The sequence below is a fragment of the Sebastes umbrosus genome, chromosome 19 (assembly GCF_015220745.1).
Source record: "Sebastes umbrosus isolate fSebUmb1 chromosome 19, fSebUmb1.pri, whole genome shotgun sequence".
Taxonomy (NCBI): Eukaryota; Metazoa; Chordata; class Actinopteri; order Perciformes; family Sebastidae; genus Sebastes; species Sebastes umbrosus.
The window spans coordinates 3,959,537-3,981,173 of NC_051287.1; the positions used below are offsets into that span (position 1 = coordinate 3,959,537).

The 21,637-nt window shown below is 40.9% G+C and overlaps 1 protein-coding gene across 2 annotated transcripts in view; it reads right to left on the bottom strand.

Moving 5' to 3' along the window:
• adamts6 (ADAM metallopeptidase with thrombospondin type 1 motif, 6) overlaps positions 1-21,637 on the bottom strand; it is a 68,452-nt gene that overhangs the window by 12,636 nt on the left and 34,179 nt on the right. For both annotated transcript variants that reach the window (XM_037753810.1, XM_037753809.1), the window contains 8 exons: positions 20,021-20,084; positions 15,924-16,026; positions 14,304-14,437; positions 9,203-9,326; positions 8,507-8,587; positions 4,945-5,108; positions 2,924-3,062; positions 29-158 (listed from right to left, as the gene is read on the bottom strand). In XM_037753810.1, the coding sequence (XP_037609738.1) occupies positions 29-158; positions 2,924-3,062; positions 4,945-5,108; positions 8,507-8,587; positions 9,203-9,326; positions 14,304-14,437; positions 15,924-16,026; positions 20,021-20,084 (939 nt within the window). The remainder of the gene's footprint in view (positions 1-28; positions 159-2,923; positions 3,063-4,944; positions 5,109-8,506; positions 8,588-9,202; positions 9,327-14,303; positions 14,438-15,923; positions 16,027-20,020; positions 20,085-21,637) is intronic.

Below are 21,637 nucleotides of genomic sequence, written 5' to 3' on the forward strand. Positions count from 1 at the left end.
TAATGAAAATAATCTGAGCGCTACGTACTCTGGAGGACACGGCTCAGTGTTGCAGTCTCTCTGGTTCTCTGGAGGTTTGCCGTCTGGGTCACAGTAGCTGTTCTGCACCACCGAGTTGTCATCCAACCTTTTACACACCACCTCCTGCTTCTGGGAACCTAAACAGGAGGGATAAAAAAAAAGATCGATAATCAATAAGGCAGCAAGCACAGCTGATCTCGCACATTCAGAAACATGGAAGCCTGTCGTCGTGTTTGAGCGCCGTGTTTGAGCGGAGATGGTATCGCTTTCAGTCTGTAGTAAATCCAGACATGTAAATTCCTGATTCTTTGCAGGATATCTTGGCAAATCACTTTTACAGAGCAGAGAGCTCTTTACTTTGGCTTCTAATGGAGAGAGTGAGGGCTACCGTATCGGTGTCACACCTCCCACTGTGTGTGTGTGTGTGTGAGCATGCATGAGTTTTCTGTGCGTGCGTGCGTGTGTGTATATATATGCCATACCAACTCAGAAAGGGTCTGTTTGGGCCCTCGTGGGACGTATCCCACAGCAGACTTGTCTGGCAGATGTAATGAGATATGGATGTGTGTGCGTGAAGTATAGAAAATCTACCCATCTGTAGCTCGAAGTGAAATACAGTTTGGAGGAACAGTGCGAGGCATGGGGTAAAAGAGTTTTGGTTGTAAGGCTGTCAAAAGATGTTTTTCATGGATTTTATTACGGTAGTGATATATTAAACAAGGCTTCAATGATTAGCTGAACTAGACGTATCGAATGGGTGTATGATTAAATAACATTTTACTGATTTAAAGCTGAGCGCGGTCACAAATTAGATCATTTGGATCAACAATGCAAAGGCATGTTTACAACACTGGAAGGAACGTGTGCGCTTCCCCCTTCTAAGGAATAGCTTTCTGCTCCGGACTTGGAAATCCTTCCTCAGAAAAACCCACATGCTTATTCAGTCATGCTTTTACAAAATATTACAAACCCGTCCAGGCCACACTTGACAACTGGGAAGAAACACTATTTATTGTTACATGAAACCCATTGCTTTTGGGCTAAAAGGTTTGGTTTAGTCATTCTTGAGGCCTTGGTCAACATTTCACTGCGGTTTCAGATTTTGAATGTTTGACTTTGTAGGACAAGCGCTGTGGAAGAGCGGCCGTATCTGTGTGCAGCACTGGTAAACCAGAAGCTATGCAGAGCAGGCTCATTCACAGAAATTACACCATATTCATTACTCTGGCTGAAACACGGAAAAAATATACATATTGAATTTATTACGGGGCTGAATCTCCAGCTATAAAGTAATGATTTTGGAAAGCCGTCGCAAATTATGATACTGGGTTTCCACACACTGCTCTTCAGCATTTGTGTAATTATTGGTTTGGGGAAGATTTACAGAATGACACACACACACACACACACACACACACACAAGATATGAAGTATTACATATTTGAGAAGGTTAGAAATATTCAAAAAGAATTTAAAACACCCACAGCGTGTTATGCTACTCAACACCAAAATGCTTGGAGTGCTCTTTTTGCGAAAGGCAACTGGAGCTCAGCAGAAGGTCGACACGGACAAGACGCTGTTCTTCTCTCACAGAAAAATAAACTTTAATAATGAAAACTTGTACAGTAGATTTAGAAAATCTATTAATGTTTATGAAGTACTTTACACAACAAGAAAAGTGCAGATCTCCGCCAGGTGTGTCTCCCTCTCCCCTCAACTTTAGTTGGATCATAACATATTGGTAATGGAATTAATCTACAGATGCTCAGGTTCAAAATGAGACCAAACCTTTCTACGGATGTCAGTTTTTGAGTTACAACAAAGGCCAAAATGTGGCCTGGAACAGACTAGGTAAGGCTTGTTTTTAGCCTAGCCAACTGTCGGAAAAGCCTTTTGCTACTGAAGCAGTTGTTGACCGCAACCGGCCGGTTAGGAGGAGTGAGGAGTCAGCAGTCAGTGACGGTATAAAACAGTCACCAAGTAGGTATTTCAAAAATTGTGAATCGCTGCAACCATGAAAGGTCCTTGAGCATACAGTCATACATGAGCACAGAAAATATCAGGCTGATGGGTCCAGTAGTATGCGAGATTAGCCGTGGACAGGGGTGGAGATAATAAAAGACACATTGGGTATGTTATGCAATCTTGCACGGCAGCTGGATTCTCGCGATGTCACAAGAAGAATTGCAGGATCAGGCTTCAAGTGATAAGTTTGTGTACGGCTCGCCAAACAACAGACCAATCAGCATCCTGTGAGGAGCTACAGGTGTGGCTTGGGTGGCGACTGTAGATCTGTAGGTTGACTAAACTAACTAGCCAAATTATAAAGCGCTAGAATTGATTAAAAACCATGCAATACAGTACAAGAAAAAAAGCTGACCATTGTAGAAGTGTGTTTCCTTCACCTATTTTTATGCACATTTTCAATTTGCACATGAAATAACCGTGAAGGGCTGCAGACAAAAACATCTAATCTGTGTGGGAACGATGAGAAGACTGTAATGTTCTTCAAATTTAATACATGAAACACACATAAATGCCATATTTCCATACCGCCTTCCACATCATTCCACGTCGTTTGTTTGATCGGAGAATTGGCGCCACCAACTCCTAATATTTTCTTCACAGTTATGGATGGAAATGCACATAAATTTGCATTTTCTTGTGTTGATTTTCTGGAAGTTCTCTTCAACTTTACACTAAATTTGGATGGAAACTTGACTTTATTTCCAAACTGAAGAAAACACAACAGCATACACATTTTAACCTTTGTGTGAAAAGTTAAACTGGACACCCTGAGATTCTTCGCTACCTCCACTACCGCTATGTTTATGTGACCGTTAAAAGTCCAGCGGAGCAGAGAGGAAAGTTATTGCAGTCGAGGCTTGCAGTACCGACTCACCTCCAGCGCAGGTAGCTGAGCATTCGGACCAGGGCAGGTGGTGCCAGGAGAAGCCCACCTCGTTGTCACCACTTCCTGTGCGCTGGATGGGCACGTTGAACTTGTAGCGTATTCCCATGTTCATTTCCTGAAGGAGGACCTGCAGAGGGAGCAGAGAACAAAAAGGTGAGAACAGAAAAAGAGAGAGACATAGTAGGAAGAAGAATGTACATTTTGTACAATTTCTGTATGAAAACAAACTGAAAACAATCAGGTGATAACTCTGTGTGGGTTTTGTGGCTTTCACATTACACATTAGTCATTTCAACCACTGTCAAAATATTGATTATAGCAGCTTTAAATGCAGTTTCTTTTACAGTCCGGATCAGTGAGGCTCTGGTGGGTTTATATTAGTCTGCTGGATGCAGATGGAGACTGAGGGAGTCAGGCTTTGCAAGCCGCAAAGAAATGGCTAGTGGTCGAGTGGCCAGTTGCTTGTCTATTCCAGTGGTGCTGTGTGGTCTGGTATTTTCAGCATTCATGTCAAGGCAGAAACCACCGAGTATTACGACAAGAAAATGCTCAGTTGCCTCACATTTCACACAAACATGCAGAGAAACTTGTCATGAAAGCTATTTTAAAAAACTACTTAACATGCACGAGCTAACTCCCATACAACAACACAGATGCTTTTTTCAATAGGCACATATAAATAGCTTTTAACCCCAAACCGCTGGCTGACGGTCACTTAAGGTTAGCAGCCAGATGTTGAGTTTAAGTGGACTCAGACCAACAGCATACGTACAGCAGAAAATGTACAGAGCTAACTATAGAGTTGCAAAGTGAGATGAGTTATTTCTGGTGTGCAAGTTTCCGGATGTCCCACTCATTTTCTGCATGCCAAAAATTTAAATAATTCAACCTATATTATCATTAAAGTAGCTATTATCTATGTTTTTATAATAATGTGTGTCTCTCGTAACTCGTAGTGATAAACCTTTAGAGAATTATCACCTGAATCTGCAGCTCCCCTCGGCTTTACGGAGCTTTATAGTGAGTTTCCGGCCCAAAACTTTACTGTTCTGGTTCACTCATAGCATCATCTCACAGCAGACAGACACAGTTAGAGACCAGCTGGTGAACATAGTGGAGCATTTAGCAGCTAAAGAGTCACATATTTCCCTCAGGCGTTGGTGGAGACCAAAAACAGAGCTAAAAGAGAGAGAATATTGGATACAACCATCTGGTGGACACTAACATGTCTTCAAATTAGGGCTGTGAATCTTTTTTTCATCTTTTCAAAATGTATCTTAAAGGGAGATTTGTCAAGTATTTAATACTCTTATCAACATTGGCGTGGGCAAATGTGCTGCTTTATGCAAATGTATGTATATATTCATTATTGGAAATCAATTAACAACACAAAACAATGACAGATATTGTCCAGAAACCCTCACAGGTACTGCATTCAGCATTAAAAATATGCTCAAATCATAGCATGGCAAACTGCAGCCCAACAGGCAACAACAGCTGTCAGTGTGTCAGTGTGCTGACTTGACTAGAACGCATTTTCATTCACATATCTTGAGGTCAGAGGTCAAGGGACCCCTTTGAAAATGGTCATGAAGTTTTTCCTCGCCAAAATTTAGCATAAGTTTGGAGCGTTATTTATCCTCCTTTGCAAAAAGCTAGCATGACAGGGTTGGTACCAATGGATTATTTAGGTTTTCTAGTTTCATATGATGACAGTAACTTCACTCTAGCTTTAAAACTGAGCTCACTACAACCTAAAAATCGTAAGTTAGGTTAATGGGTTTGCTAACAAGTCCGCTATATCATCTCAAAAGGAATGTTGTGGCCAAAAACAATGCAGGTTTAAATTGTCCAGGAGACTCCTGGGTTTCTAAGTTGAAGGGGAAACTACTTCCAGGACCAGCTGCTCCTCCGACTGTGCCACTAAATTATATGGCAAAAAAGGTGTGATTTTGACACATGCAGCGGTTTTTATAGTGTATGGTGTACAATAAAATATAATTTATTACCATGACAACCAGGTTTTCAGTGGTAGCACCCAGCGCCTCTAAAGACTCCGGCTCATCAGAGGGTCTCTTGTAGTGGAAGGCCGTCCCTGCGATGTCAAACTTCCTGGGCCAGTCGATGGTCCATGCGCCGTTGATGTAATAATCATCCACTTCAGACTTCAGAGCTGAGCAATCACAGAAAAAACAAGAAATACGTTTAGAAAGCTGAAGCAGACAGGAACGGTAGCCGAGACAAACAGGTGGAGACAATCATTCAGTGTGATGTCATAGCCGTCGTTCATTTTCATCATCATCATCATCACCTCTCTTGATGTCAACTCTCTGAGCAGAAACACACACACGCTGTAAATGCAGACTTTCACATGCACCGACATGTACATACGTCTAATTTAGAAAGAGAAAGAAAGCACACTTCAGGTGAAAGCCTGGACGAACCTCATGAATACCACTCTGTCTGGTTGTCAAAACAAAAGTTGGTCTCCAAGCACAACAGATCTGAAAATATCCACTTTCTCCGCGTTGAAATGAGGCCAAATTCAGGAGAAACGATCCAACCGCTCGCTATTCTGTCTCTTTGGCTCGTGCTCCGCAGATTCCCCCTTCTCTTCTCTCCCTCTCAAACAATAGCTTACTCCTCTTTAAAATATCACAATCCCCTTCTCAATAAATTCATTTTCAGCACATCTGGCACCGATTGTGTGCGGCATTGTGATTTTGTTATTTTGAAACGGTGCAGTTTACACAAGTCTCCACAGGCATCCCAGTCTCTATTTTTATATTGTCTCACTTAGTTTGTGCTTTAATAAAACATTTTTTTAAAAACGTTGCTGACCTAAATAGCATGCACTCAGACAATGCTGCAGAAGTAAAATATTATCTTTATCACTGGGGTCACAGATGAAATTCATAACAAAGTTACAGATTGCTCGGAAGGGGAAAATCTAGTCCAACACAATAGCCAAAATTGCACTCTTTAAAGTTTGATATATAGACATCATATCCCCCCATAATCCTGGTGGACCAGGCAGCTGTCACCACGGCCCTATAAATCTGATGCAGCTCTCCGGTTCAAAGTGTAACTTAAGCCCTCCATCAACACCATCCGCTATAAATTCAACACGCTGTCACATGTCTTTCTCTCGCTAATGAAAAGACACAAAATGGGCTTAATTGAATCCGGTTGTTTGATTGTTTTGGGTCCGACGCTGCCAGTGTTGCAAATAGTTTTTGTTTAGTCTGGAACGGAGCAGATGGTTTCTGGTGCCAAGAGGGCCATCACATGTGTTAAGATTCAGACCAGAGAGGTTTTTTACAGACTCTGTTTTATGGCTTTACTGTACGTTAGGCAACGGGAGATTTAACGATGGTATCTTCTAATTTGCTCTTGACAAAGACGCATGGAAATCCCTGGAAATGTGGTTGACACAGAACTGAACAGATAATAAGAAACAGGCTTGATGTCGCAAATTGACAATTCACCACACTGTGGTTCGGGGTCTACTGAGATTGATGGATTGATAGTGAAACAAGAATAGAAAGTCTACAGCCACACTAGTGGCTCTGTGAGGCTGTATTTAAGCACAGTGGTGCTTTGAGTTAAATGCATGTAATATTTACCGTGTTCACCAACAGTTTGGAGTGCAGCTGTCATTAGTTTTTTGCAGGTATTTGGTCGTAAACTGAAGTGGATAATCATCCTCTGGGGAACATAAATGTCTGAACCAAATTTCATGAAAATCCATCAAATTGTCGTCAAGACATTTCACTTAAAACCACAAACATCAACCTCATGGTAGCGCTAGAGGGAACGTCAGGGGATCAACAAAGTCATGAGGATTCATCCTCTGAGAACAATGAATGTCTGCACCAGATTTCATGGCAATCCATCCGATAGTTGTTGAGATATTTCACTTAAAACCACAAATATTAATCTCATGTTGGCGCTAGAGGGAACCTCAAGGGATCACCATATTTCACTAGATAGCTAATATTTTGCTCTGCTGATGGAGCTAGATGACATATCAAGGGGGCCACCAAGGTCATTTGGATTCATCCTCTGGGGAACATGAATATATGTACTAAATTTCATGGCAATCCATCTGATTGTCGTCAAGACATTTCACTTAAAACCACAAACATCAACCTCATGGTGGCCATAAAGAGAACCACAGGGGACCACCAAAGTCATTAGGATTCATCCTCTGGGGAACATGAATGTCTGCACTTGATTTCATGGCAATCCATCTGTTGAGATATTTCATTTAAAACCACAAACATTGATCTCATGGTGGTGCTAGAGGGAACCTAAAGGGATCACCATATTTCACTGGATAGCTAATATTTTTACTCAGTTGATTGAGCTAGAGGAGATATCAAGGGGCTAACAAAGTCATTAGGATTCATCCTCTGGGGAACATGAATATATGTACCAAATTTAATGGCCATCCATCTGATAGTGGTTAAGGTATTTCACTTAAAACCACAAATGTAAACCTCATGGTGGCCATAAAGAGAACGTCAGGGGACCACCAAAGTCATTAGGATTCATCCTCTGGGGACCATGAATGTCTGTACAAAACTGTGTGCCAATCCATCTTGCAGATGTTAAGATTTTTCACGAGATAATGAATATTTTTGCCCTGCTGATGGAGCTAGAGGAAATATCAAGGGACCACTAAAGTCGTTAGGATTAATCCTCTGGGGAGCATGAATATAAAAACCAAATTTAATGGCCATCCATATGATAGTTGTCGAGCTATTTCACTAAAAAACTAAAATTTCAAACTCATGGCGGTGCTACAGGAAAAGTCAGGGGATCAACTAAGTTATTAGGATTCATCCTCTTGGGAATATGAATATATGTACCAAATTTAATGGCCATCCATCCATCCAATAGTTGTTGAGGTATTTCACTAAAAAACAAAAATTGCAACCTCATGGTGACCCTAAAGGAAAAACCAGGGCATCACCAAAGTCAGTGAGCATCATCCTCTGGGGACCATGACTGTCTGTACAAAACTGTAAACCAATCCATCTAGTAGATGATGAGATTTTGCCTGCTGATGGAGCAAGAGGAAATATCAAGGGACCACTAAAGTCATTAGTATTTATCCTCTGGGGAGCATGAATATATGCCAAAACTGAATGGCCATCCATCTGATAGTTGTTGAGGTATTTCACTTACAATCACAAATGTCAACCTCATTGTGGCCCTCGAGGGAAAGTCAAGGGATCACCAAAGTCAGTGAGCTTCATCCTCTGGGGAACATGAATGTCGGTACAAAACTGTGAGCCAATCCATCTAGTAGATATTGAGATATTTCACTAGATAACCAATATTTTTGCCTTGCTGACGGAAGTAGAAGAAACATCAAGGGACCACTAAAGTCATTCATCCTCAAGGGAATATGAATGTCTGCACAACATTTGATGGCAATCCATCCAATAGTTGCTGAGATACTTAAGCCTGGACCACAGTAGTGGTGGGCAGACAGACATTACCATCCATAAAGCTCATAAAAGTGCATAATTAGTCTAACTCTAAAATGCGCCTTTGACTCACCGATGTAATTCTTCGACATGGCAACTTCTTTGATCTCGATGTGAACCGATCCTTTTGGGATCTGAACCACCTCCATGTAGCCTGAAAAACGAGGACAGCGATCGTTAACGTGGTATTTTCTCCCACTCAAAGTCAAAGGCAGTACATATAGAATAAATTCAAATCACCCAAAAAGGACAAAGCAGGAGGACAAAACAATCCCCTCCTTTTTTTTTTTTTTTTACAGTCACACACACACACACACACACGTGGACACAGTATTTTTAGATGGTTTACTAGCCATACCATAGAAGGAGAAATATGTTTTCTCTCTCTCTCCTGCTCTCTATAGACAACCTCAGGCTAAAGCCAACACCGAGTCCCTATCTCTACTCCTGATTTCTTCACTCCATGATGTAATTAATGAGGAAAATATTATGTTTTGATCTATATTCTGACAACATAATTCTAAATAGCGAAAAACATATGTTCTGTCGGTGGGTAACAAAGACAAAAGAAAGGCTCATTTCCATGAGAGATTATCTTCCTGGCTTCGGGGGATGTTTTTTGGACAAAAAGAATGACGTTGTTTTCCTCGTAATCATCTCCGGTGACTTTCATTTTGTCACATGTGGTCATCGAAACACTCTGCTCCTCATGTTCAATATATAAATGGAGATGTAATAGAAACCTGAGGTGACCTGAGGAGTGTTTTACCTCCTCTGGGTAGAGACTCGTTGAAGAGTCCCTCCGTCGCCTCGCAGGTGCTGCCGTCCCCTCCGCACACTCGGCATCGGTCTTCTTTAGCGTCAGAGCTCAGGATGTTGTCGCAGCCCACATGCTTTGAAGTCATAGAAAGAGAGAGCATTGTTTTTATTTAAACACAGGATTTAGCACCATTTTAAGGTGAAAATGACTCATTACTAGGGGTGAAACGATTCTCTGATTTTGAATTTTGATTCTTTCCGCTGTAGTCGGTGTTACACGGCGGTCGGGCATACACAGATTATGTTACTTGCCCACCGCCTCCACCGTCGTTTTGCTTTTTTTATGGAAATGAAACCCATTAAGTTCATGTTCGCGTATCAGCGGCGTGTCATCAGTACATTGTTGGACGACGGACGTTACAAACTGAAAGTGAAAGTGTCTGCTCCGTACGGGGTCTCAGCTCAACGGGACAAGAGAGAGGTGACAGACAAGACGATGGCGGAGGATTTGGTGTTAAAGCGAAAAGCAAAAGCGCCTATTTGGCAATATTTGTATTTAAACCCAACGCTATAAGAGAACCATAACGTTAATGATGTAATCGCCGGGTGGAGGACGGAGCGGTCACAGCCAGTGTGTGTGTGGCGCAGCGTCGCCGGGTGGAAACCTGCAGTGGCCCCGCCGTGAAAGCTCTACCGGAAAGGCCAGACGCACAGCCACCAGACGTTAAAGATCAAAGTAAGCGCTCTACAGATACTGAGCGTCATCTTTTCCTGTAAAACGTCCGGTGTAATCGGTAACACCAGTGTTATCAAGAGTTTATTAACCGGTGGGATAAATTTCCTCACCGTCACATCCCTAGTGTATCGTAGCGGGCTAACCTAACTTCCGTAGAAACCGACTCGTGGCAAGTCGCGGACTCACTTATGCCGGCTGGATTTGTAAAATAACAGCGTCGGCATCTAGTGTGTGTGTGTGCGTATAGTCCCGCCGTGCCGGTTGTCCCTTTCTACAAGTAATTAACGTTACTGTAAGAAAGAAAGAAAGTATGAATTGACGTTGATTTGCCTCTCTGTACAGTTGGTTTTGATCTATTCATGGGATTTGTTGACAATAAGAAAACAATATAGAATAACTGACTGATCCTTTAACACAGCTACATCGATTACAGCCGTAATCTGCTGGTACACCTTGGCAGGTTTTTACATGTAAAACATATCAGCGCTCATAAAACACGACGGTGTTGAAACCAGCCAACGCAACAGATAAAACTCTGTTGGCTTCGTATAAATTTTTTAATATGCAGGCCTCATGGAGCCCATTAAATCTTTTATCTGTGCTCAATCTGTAGTGATTGCTTCATCACTACTTGATTGGTAGAGTAATGCCTCGGAGCAGCGGTTTTCAGCACATTCTGATTGAAGGTTAAAAGCTGTGTTTTCATTATTTTTCCCCTTTAATGGCTCCAACACCAGCAGTCTGCGGACTCATTAGGGCATTTGCAATATGAGAATATCTGTTATATGTTAGGCCGACAGTCTGTGGTTATGTCTACTGATATAAAGCAAAGGAACCATTTCCAACTTCACTTTAATACAATTTACATCAAAACGTCTAGAAATTTGTATGTAAATTTGAGTGCTCTTTTTCCCCTGTGCTCACTACGAGGGCTGCAGCTAAGAATTATCTTCATTATCGATTAATCTGCCAATTATTTTCTAGATTAATCGATTATTTCGTCTGTACATTTTGTCAATAAAATGTCAGAAAATTGTGAAAAATGTCCATCCCAGTTTTTTTAAAGTCCAAGGTGATGTCTTGTTTTCTTTTGTCAGTCTAAAACCCCAAAATATTCAGTTTAATATGATATAAAACATAGAAAAAGCTGGAAATCTCCATATTTGAGAGGCTGAAAACAGCATTTTCTGCCATTTTTTAACGATTATTATTATCAATTATCAAAATAGTTGGCGATTATTTTTCTATTGATCGACTAATTAATTTAGATTAGTTGACTAATTGTTGCAGCTCTACTCTCTATGTATCCAGTGTTTTTAAAGTGCAGATTTTACATTATTTTGTCTGTATGTACTATATTTATACAGTGTAAACAACAATGTTTAATCTCTTCAAAATAATTTTGCGTATAACTTTTATAGTTGATCATTATATACTTTTTTTATCATTATTTTTAACAAGTTGCACGATCTTGAAATCACGACACTAGATTTTGTTATATACGCAATCATAATAACAATAAAGATGAACTGTAGTGCAGTATTAACATGCTTGAGACGGAGTCAAAAATCATCACTCATTCACTTAATTATTCACTAACTATTAGAAACTCTAGAGTAAGCAGTAAGTAGATATATTAGAGCTGCAAAAATTAGTTGATTAAAATCGATAAGTTGACCGACAGAACATTTATCGGCAACTATTGCGATAATCAATACATTTTTCAAGACATTTTTGAGCAAAAATACCTAAATAAATCTCTGGTTGCAGCTTCTCCAGTGTGAGGATTTGCAAGTTTTCTCTGTTTTATATCATCGCAAACTAAATATATCTTTGGACTGTAAGTTGAACAAAAGGGGACTCCGGGAAAATGTGATTTTACACTATATAGAGCACACATTTTAGCAAAAAGGCAGAAAAAACACTTTGGATATCCCAGTTTTTTCTCCTCTCTGTTATTCCTAGTCTTTCTCTCTCTCTCTCTCTCAGCACCTGTAAACTGCATCGCAGCTTTGAGTGTTTCTGAAAGCTGTCCAAGCAGACAGTGTTCTGGAGATTTATCACAGTGTGGCAGCGAACCCAGAGAGCCGACAGCCTCAGAAATAAAAACGACACGCTGGATTCAGACTGGAAATAAACCTGCAGTGCTCCTTTGGTGAGGAATATTCCACCTCTTAGAATTCTCGTCCCATTAAAACACGCACCATGTTGTGTTTTTATATTAAAATCAGAGTAATGTTGTTGGCACAGACGCTGCATTTTCGTGCCAAACAGGAATCAAATTCAGGTGGAAGTCAAAGCAAATACTTTAAAAAGCGAGGAACCAAAAAGTTATTTCAGCTGCATCTCAGAAAACACACGTTCATCTCCACACAAGCGTGATTTACGCTCGTGAAAACAAAGACGGCACTGACTGCCAACTCCTTTCAATAAAATGTTATTAAATCAGCCTTTTCAAATATATGTAAAATCCTTATTCAATCATAACAATGATTTTTATGTTTTATTTATCACAAAACAATCGTGGCCGAGGCTGCGGAGCCCTGATAAGAGTCAGAGAGAGCGATGCCAGTCATTCGATCACAATAAGCCACAATCAGCAACTCAAAGGCTTCATTGTTCTTCACTGGAGAATGGTGCGGTTTTGTGCTTTGGCAGTCGTGTTGACGCAGTCAGTAATCTAGTAAACTGTGCTGTCAAAGATAAAAAACTGGCATGGAGAGTGAGGGAACTCTCGCTAGGTCAGTTAATGTACAGCTGACATGTCACTCTGGATGTCATTTGACAAAATATCAGAGTCACAAGAGCCCAGTGAGGAAAACGTCATCGTGTGGAGTGTCATTCTATTATTTCAGAGCAGGACATGCATGATGTTCTTAGTGCATCTGACATGTATTTCATATGCAAATCAATCAATAATACTGCCAGTCACTGCATCAACATGTCATTTCATGTTCCGCAAATATGCTTTAATCAAACAGGATTGATCACATATTTATATCTGGGAATAACTAATTCATACAGTAGAATACATTTTCAGTGGCTTTTGTTATAAGACATGTCATTCTATTCTATTTTTAGGGAGCCACTGTCAAGGAAAGTAATTGTGTTACGTCCACTGATTTTACCTCTGGCCTGAAGTCGCAACACACATCTTAAGTTACACAACCGCAGCGTTTTTTTGGTGCAATTAAAGATGGGGTCGACGATGTTGCAAAGCTAGCATAATTCGTAACTACTTCACAGACACAGAGCGGAGAGAGGACCTCAACTCAACAACGCTACCTCATGACAAGTAACCGCAGCAGTGCTACTGCAGGGCTGAGTTTTCTCTTCCATTCTCCAGGAAACGTGCGGCGGCGACGCGATTTGAGTTCAGGCTGGTGCACGCCAAGGTTAGAGTACAAGCAGGGAGGCAGGAAGGCATCTGATTGGTTCTTTCCGAGCGGACCTCGAGGCAGTGATTGGTAGACGTTTTTATAGGATTACAGCAGCTACAGATGACGGCTCTATTCCGGTCCTTTTTCAGAGCTCATCAGTAATGGATCGCTGACCATTTCAACCAATATAACAAATAGTGTCTACTGGAGAACATCGTCAACCCTACCTTTAATTCACACATCAATATATTTTTCCGAACTGTTTTTTGAGCTTTAGCACCGCAAATAAAGGCATCAACCAATCACGTTGTGCGGAGTAGCGCCTATATTTATGAAACAAAAACACAGAGGCTCCGTAGTCTGAACAAAAGACGTCAAATTTTATTACTCTCAACTCTTACTTTCAACCTCGACAATGGCAGCGCAGACCAGATCCACTCCTTCCGTTCCTACCTTTCACAATAAAAGACCTAGACATATAATAATCGCATGCGCATAATTTTGCATTTTGTATCTGTTTATTCGTCACGCCCCTCGGTGTGTAAATGCTTTCACAGTCTTCCTCAGCGGATGGAGTTTGCTCAGTTGTTATCATACGACCTGGTTATGGAAGTTTGGTCACATGATGACAGGCGCTAACTCCATCACAACTCCATCCGCTGATGAAGACCGCGACCGAGCGATTGAAAGCACCACAAAAGAATTTAAAGTTTACAGATTTTTCAACCATGTTTCAAGTCATAATTTATGTTCCAAACATCAGTGAGTTTCTAGTTTTGTTGCTAATGTTGGCAGAGTGGCGGTAAAAGGAAAACTACAGTTTATTACAGTTAAACTTTTATTTTCTGAGCTCCAGCCATCAGATGAAGTCGTAATAAATCATAGTTTTCCTTTAAGACCTCAATAAAAGAGTATAAAACAGAAATTTGTAAATCTTTGATCATGTGGATTTAGACTTTGAAATGACCATATATGACAAAGCAGAGCTCCCTTACCTTACACTCTCCATTGATGCAGATGTCCAGAGAGTCGGCCTGACATCGGGTGCCGTCTATGACTGCAGGAGAGCGCTCTGTGTAGAAGTTGTAGCCCTCCGCCAAGCAGTTCAGCGCACAGGGCTTCACACCACCTGCAGAGAGCACACAGACACGGTTATCTAGAGTTCAGCCTGCACACAGAAAACAGACAACATGACCTGAACGCTAATAGAACAACTCAGAGATAGACACCACACAGAGACCAGCAAACTCCGGGATCTCCTTTCCACTTGTTGACAATAACAATCATGAGGAGGAAAGTCAGCGGCGCTCAGATCTAAAAAACGCAGAGCCTGACGTCACTGTAACACTGACATCAACAGAGACAGCGGCGGCTGCCAACAACAATTACACTGACATCAACGTGCAGGTTATCTGCTGTTTATACATGACGGCTTGCAGCCCACAGAGCGCTGTAAATCAGGAGGTGATGGATTTGACAAAACAGACCCCTCTGATAAAAGAGATCTAACTTAAGCTCCTCCATCGCTGAGAGAAAATAAAAGACGTGTTTACATGCTTCAAACTTTTATCAGTTTTTTTCTTGTTTTTAGTGAAGTGGATATTTTCCATGATCTGCAGACATCAAGGAGAGAACTTAGGGTGGAGAATGACAAAGTATGTACTGCTAAACGCCTGCCAATAACTGTGATGGTACACTAGCATTTGCAACCTCGGTCCAAAGAATGAGTCCTTCAGGGAGATTCTGAGAGACGTGTGTCAGGACGTTTGTCCAAAATCTCCCAGGTTGGACGATACAGAAGACCAGCGAGGCTCTTTGAACACAGCACAGTGTGCAGGAATCTGAAGAATTCACTACCAATCAGAGAGGCTGTTGGTGTTAACTGGGTACACAAGACAGGCCGGCCTGCACACTGACATCGGTGACGCAAAAAAGGACGACAGGAAGATTTTTTACAGCTCAGCACTTGAAAAAGTAGAGATTAGATTTATGAAATATTCTGCTGCTAGTTGAGGTCAACTTTAGCCTGGTGACAACGTAAATGTTTATTAAAAGAGGATTTACACATCACTAAATTAAAGTTACCATGAAATGGTTAACTGAATGCTCTTTGATTCCGCACATATTTACGTGTTTCCTGTAAAAACAGTAAGCTACAGTGGGACTTGTGACGGATATTGATTGGCGTTTACAGTAGCTAATAGTGGACAGTGAAATTACAACTTCCGTGTCCATCACGTGATGCCATTGGGCCCATAAAAGACTTTTTCCGTAAAGTTTTCTGTAACTCAGCGTATAAATCATTAGGTCCTAAAAGTTGTAAAATTCACTAATAGCTGAATCCAGAGTTATTTTCCTTCTTCTGTTCATATGAATGAGACCCAGACCGAGGCTTGAGGGAGGGCTTGGAGGCGGAGTTAAAGGAAACGCTACTGCGCCTGCTCTATGGGACCAGTGGAGCGGAAGATTAGTGAAAGATCCGGATACTTTTTTACTCTGAAGTCAAACTTTTTTTGCTTCATGAGCAACTTTCATAGGAATGAACGGGGCCCCGCCGCCAACATCATATCCAGTTCTGTTTGTAAATCCCTGGTGCAACCCAGTCCTGAACTCACCACCAGTGTAAGGCTTCCAGTTGTAGTACTTCCCACGGAAAGGCTGGCTGTCAAAGTCGGCGCACTGCTTCTCTCGGAAGTCACGAGATCCTGCAGGACAGGCCTGCAAAATAAATAGAAATGTTTTAGAATTGATGATGTTTAAAGGACCATACCAACGAATACCAGTATCAAGTATCAAGTATACATTTCCATATAATATGAAAATCTATTAAAAGACCCTTGAAACTTGCTAGCAGCAGATGAGATTTATTTATTTATTTATTTATTTAAAAAGGATCCCCATTAGCTGATACCAATAGCACCAGCTAGTCTAGATGGAAAGACTGAATTGGAAGATGGATAAAACGGTTAATACCTTTTCTTTTTGCTGCATGCTTTACCAATCATGTATAATCACACATGAGCTACGTAGCGCTGCATGAAGTCTGGCTATCCATAATGTTTAAATGTTTGTGAAATAGATGTCATGGTGCCTGGGAGCTGTTTGCGTTTGTTGTTAGTGACATAAAAATGTTTTCTATTAGGTATTAAACACTGTTGGAGAATAAAACAATACAGACTTTTCGAATCAATTTGCTATTAAACTGCCAACATCACCAAGCAATCATTATGTAACGTTGAGAAAATATAGACTTGATGTGTTCACAGTGATGGATTACACAACTCAACCAAGTTTTAAGAGTCTGCCAATTGATTTTTATCTCATAAAATATTAATGGAAACGATGCATAACTGGAACGATTGATAAAAAACACCCATAAATCTAGAAATCTGTTGCATGCATTCAAAAGAGGTCAGAAAACAAAAGTGCATGATTTGTAGTAAAGACGCTAAAATGGTCTTTGAGATGCAGGCTAGCATGTTGTTACCATTTGTGAATTATCTGCTTTTTTACTCTGGGAAGTTTTTATTTGCAAAGACAGCATCGTTATTAACAACTGGACAAAGTCCGCAGAAGATGTCCCACTTCATTTTCGGACACTAAAACAGACTTTGCTTCTTGGAACTCCTAATTGAGAACGGGGTGTTTTGCATTTGGAGGGTTTTTTGCTTTGTTTTCATGAGTGGATGTAGCTCCAGTAAGAGGAGGTAAAAAAAAAAAAAAGTGGAAAGAAACACTTTATTGGTGTGAAAAGGTCCTTAGAAACCCCCAAAACACTCTCCCCCGGGACAAATAAAAGCTCCGGGGTCAAGGCTGTATTTCACATGCTGAAAGCGTTCCACGTCGGAGTCGGCCGCGGGGAAGGCCGAGCCACTTTCATTACCACTCGAGTGTTTTGCCAATATGGCAGCTTTAAACTTGCACATCAAACATTCAGATTGAGTCAGAGGAGACAGAATAATATTATTACAAGTGTGTGTTGAAATGACAACACGTGGCTAAATGAGATTTACATGTTCCGACACGTGTTTTGAAGGAGGAAAGAACTTCACAGAAGATCATATCAGTGGAGCTGCAAGGAAGGATTATCGATTTATCTGCTGGTTATGTTTTTGATTGAGGTCACAAGGACCTCAATATGTCCTGAGAAAAGGTCTTTGTGACCGAAACGTCAACTCTTTTTAAAATAAATCAATTCAGAGGTAGTCAGTGTGAGCAGGAATTGACTTTTATTCTCTGGAACTTCTTCAGGGGAATTGATTTCCCACACCACAAAGGAGACAAAGAAAGTGGTGTTGCCTTCTACTCAGAAAATCAAGTCTTGCAGTGCAGCAATGTTTGTTGTTTCTTCTTCATAAATAACTTAAATGGTTGGTAGATTATCGAAATTGGTGTCAATTAATTTTCTGTTGATTGATTAATTGACTTTGGATATTTATGTGACAACACTAGTCTGCCATGACACATTAGTCTCTAGAGTTAAATGGGAACTTGTGAAAACAGGCATCACCTCGGTAATCTTGTTTTGGGCTGCGTGCGAGCTGCTCTGGGGATGTTGGTTGTTCCACCACTTTGGTCCAGACTGAAATATCTCAACAATTATTGAATGTATTGGGATGCAATTTGGTGCAGATGTCCACGGTGCCCAAACAATGAATCCTACTGACTTTGATGATCCTCTGACTTTCCCTCTAGCGACACCATGAGGTTGTTTCGAGTGAAATGTCTCGATAAACGGGCGGGTTGTCATGAAATTTTGCACAAACATCCACGTTCCCCTCAGGATGTTTTGTAATATCTTTAATGACCCAGTTAACACCATCATCAGGTAATCAGCTAATTACATTCCTATCAGCCTAAGGTGTACTAAACTGGTGTTTAGTGCTGTTCAGCAAATGTTGGCATGCAAAAACAAGCCACACATGAGTCTACTTCTCACTTGATTTATTACCTCAGTAAACATTGTAAACATGAGTTTATGGTCTCAATTGCTGGTTTCAAGTCTTCTTCAACTCAGCATGATGTTCATTTAGAAAATTATGGTTCCATTTAGAGTTAAATAGACCATAAAGCAGGGGATGCTTTAGGGCGGGGCTGTGATTGACAGGTCACTACCACGGCGTTGACGGTCTGGGAGTTGTAAGCGTCTTCGTCTTACAACTTTAACTCTTTCACAGTGTGTTTTCAGTTCATGAAAGTTAATTAGATGGCAACCAAAATGCAGAACTTAAGGCTTCAAAACAGCAGTCCACAAACCAATGGGTGACTTTTAGACAGTCTATGGAACAAACAGTAGCATGTATCTGTTCGGACGCACTGAACTGTAATTACCACGTCACTTCCTGAGAGCCTCCTTCCTTGTTGGAGACGTGTAACCATGGTAACCCTGTACCAACCTTGTGTGACCAAACGATGATTTGTGAGAATCATTAAGTCTGAACCAATTTAAAAACTATATTATGATTATAGAAAAGTGGAATCACTTACACTTAAATTAAAGCATTACTGACGTCACAGAGCTGTCTGCCGTTGTCTGTTATGAACGTTGTTGTCACTACCACATTGAACTGTGGGATATTTATGCCGGCATAGTGTCCTTTGTTTGCATACTGTAATATTTCAAAGGAAATAGTATGCAATTCACGTACTATTGGTTTTATATTAAGGTTTCGGTCATACTAAAAAGAAATCTCACATACTGTTTAGCGTATTTTTAGGAATTTGCAGCCTTAGTCTTATTAATTAGTCTCCTAACTTTGTGGTAGTATAATACTAAATTGCTGGAGTGACCCTTTAATGTCGACTATAACCTGCTTATCTGACTGTGTCCAAGCCTAATATGAAGCATTATGCTAATGAGAGCAGCCGTACAATATAAGGTACCCTCCCACAGGACAGACGCAGTAGCAACAGGAAGGGAGGGAGGCACCATTAACAAATAATATCTGACTGCTGATCGACGTAAAAATAGCCGAGATATAAACATCAATTTATGCATGTAAGTGTGTGTGTGTATTTGTCATTGTATCTACATTTGGTGCACACACACACACACATTTCCTTGGACAAGGTGTGGTCAGTGTGATGAAATAGCGGTCGGGGATGTTGTTTGTTTTCCAAAGAAAACACTCAGTGCTTGCTCTCAGCTGTTATTTTTAAGACTTGCGGTTAAACGTCCACCAGGGCCCTAACTATTTAAATTTTCACCTTGTGAAAAAAAAAAGCCCACCTAGAAATAGTTGAACAGAGATCTCCACTTGCAGCCATGTTAAATATTTGTTTAAAGCTTTGCTCCAGACTTTAGAAAAAAAAAAAAAAAGCTCTGTGAATTGCTTTTCATAAAATGTTGCTGTCATCAAGTGAAATGTCACAAACAATATGTGAACTATTAAGTTGCCGGGGGAATATCGAATCACCGTTCCAGGAAGAAAACATGTCAGAAAGCTTAAAGGCGGCGTAATGCTTGCTCACTAACATGCTCCTTATAAAGCCTTTAAGATAACATGTTCTGCAGGAGAACAACGTGGAGAGGTTCAGCAGTCGTGCTGCGACAGGCCGAAATCCATCCCAGGTCAGAATGCCTCAACTATCTGAGTCCCTTTACAAACCAGAGCAGAGGACGGTTTAGCTTCCAAGTCACTTGTATACTTTGCTCTAAATACCGAGCAGACAGAGTAACACAAAGGGAGGCAAAGAAATGCAGAAAACTCACGTCGGTGTTGCAGGATCTGTAACGTTTCCTCTCTCCCAGGCAGTACTTCCCTCCTCCAGACGGGCTGAGAGACACAGGAGAATTGAATGAGTGGGGAATTGAAAAAGCGAGAGGACACACTTCAACACATCAAGCACCACAAATTCTACAAAGAAAATTTGGTGAGCACATTTTTGGTGAATGCAGGTCTTAAAACAAGTCTCTGCCAGAAGACAAAGTGTGTTTGTGTGTCTGCATTTGCTGAGTGTGTGTGTGTGTGCCAGTGATTCATTCATGAAATCCAAGCTGCTCTAAGAGCTTTTAAGTGTGACATGACATTTCGATTTGGGAGAGAGAGAGACATGAAGTCTGTGAGCTTGTTCTCTACTCACTCTTCACATCTACTACATCTGTGAAAGGGTTTGTTTATCTTCTCTTATCATCTCCGTCCTTCTTCTCACCTTCATCAGCCTCCCTTTCCTCCACGACTATTTACAAAGCTCTGTAATGAATGTGGCAGAAGCCGGTCTGGCTGTGTTTTCTCTGCCTCCCTCCTCTTTGCACTGATGCCTGAGCGGCAGCGATCACCTTACACAGGTGTTCCACATTATGCCGGTGCCTCTTCTCCCTCCTCCCCCCCTTTTTTCCCCTTCCCTCTGGTTCCCCCCCGGCTCTTTCTTGTGTCTTCCCATCACTCTCTGACGTAATATCTAGAGTCCAAAAGCAAAGGAATGCAACGATGGAAGAAGGGTAAAGATCCCCAAATGTCTACTTGCCAAACAAAGATGCGCTGGGCAATGATTTGTCACGAGAGGCCTTAAAATTAAACTACACTATAATCTACAGAAGAGAGTATCTGAACTGATTTCACACGCTACATCAGTCCATCTCAAACAGCAAGCGGACATACTTCTGTGATCATTTTCCGATAAAGACATGAGGGATATGCCGATATTATTCCGATTTTAGGGGCATTCTTTGGACATGTTTACAGCACATTCAGAATATGCATCTCAAATGGGGTTTTCACTGAGATTAAGTTTTCATTTGTAAGAGGAAGAGTGCGGTATTTCTTCTTTCAAAACATGATTAACTGTATTCAAAACCACCTTCTACATACTACAGATGAACGCAGTATACAGTATACAGTACATACTGCGTTCATCAGTAGTATGTAGTATGAAACTGTTAAATCAATTTGTTTTGCAGCATGCTAGACCAGGCTTTAGCCTTTAAACCAGCGCTTAAAGCACTGGACAAAAAACTATAATTGCATTATAATCCAAAAATAAGACTTATTGAGCTTGAGCTTGTTTGCTTATGACCAATGTTTGTTCATTTTATAAGATACTGCATGGTTTAGCTCCACCACCCCTTAAGCAATTTATTCTAACAGCTCATGGGGAAGTAAAACAGACAGGATCTTTAACGTGGGGAGATTGTAAATATAAAAAATGGCTGGCTTGCTGTCACGGCAGTTCGTGAAGCTTCTCAACTCCGAAAACGTTGTAGCAAATGTTCGATTCGCCATCAGTTTTAGTAAAACTGCCAATATTCTAAATCTACACAGTGAATTTAGTGATGAAATAGCACACGTTTTTGGCCGCTTGTGTACCGTTCCAGAGCTTTGCATTGTGG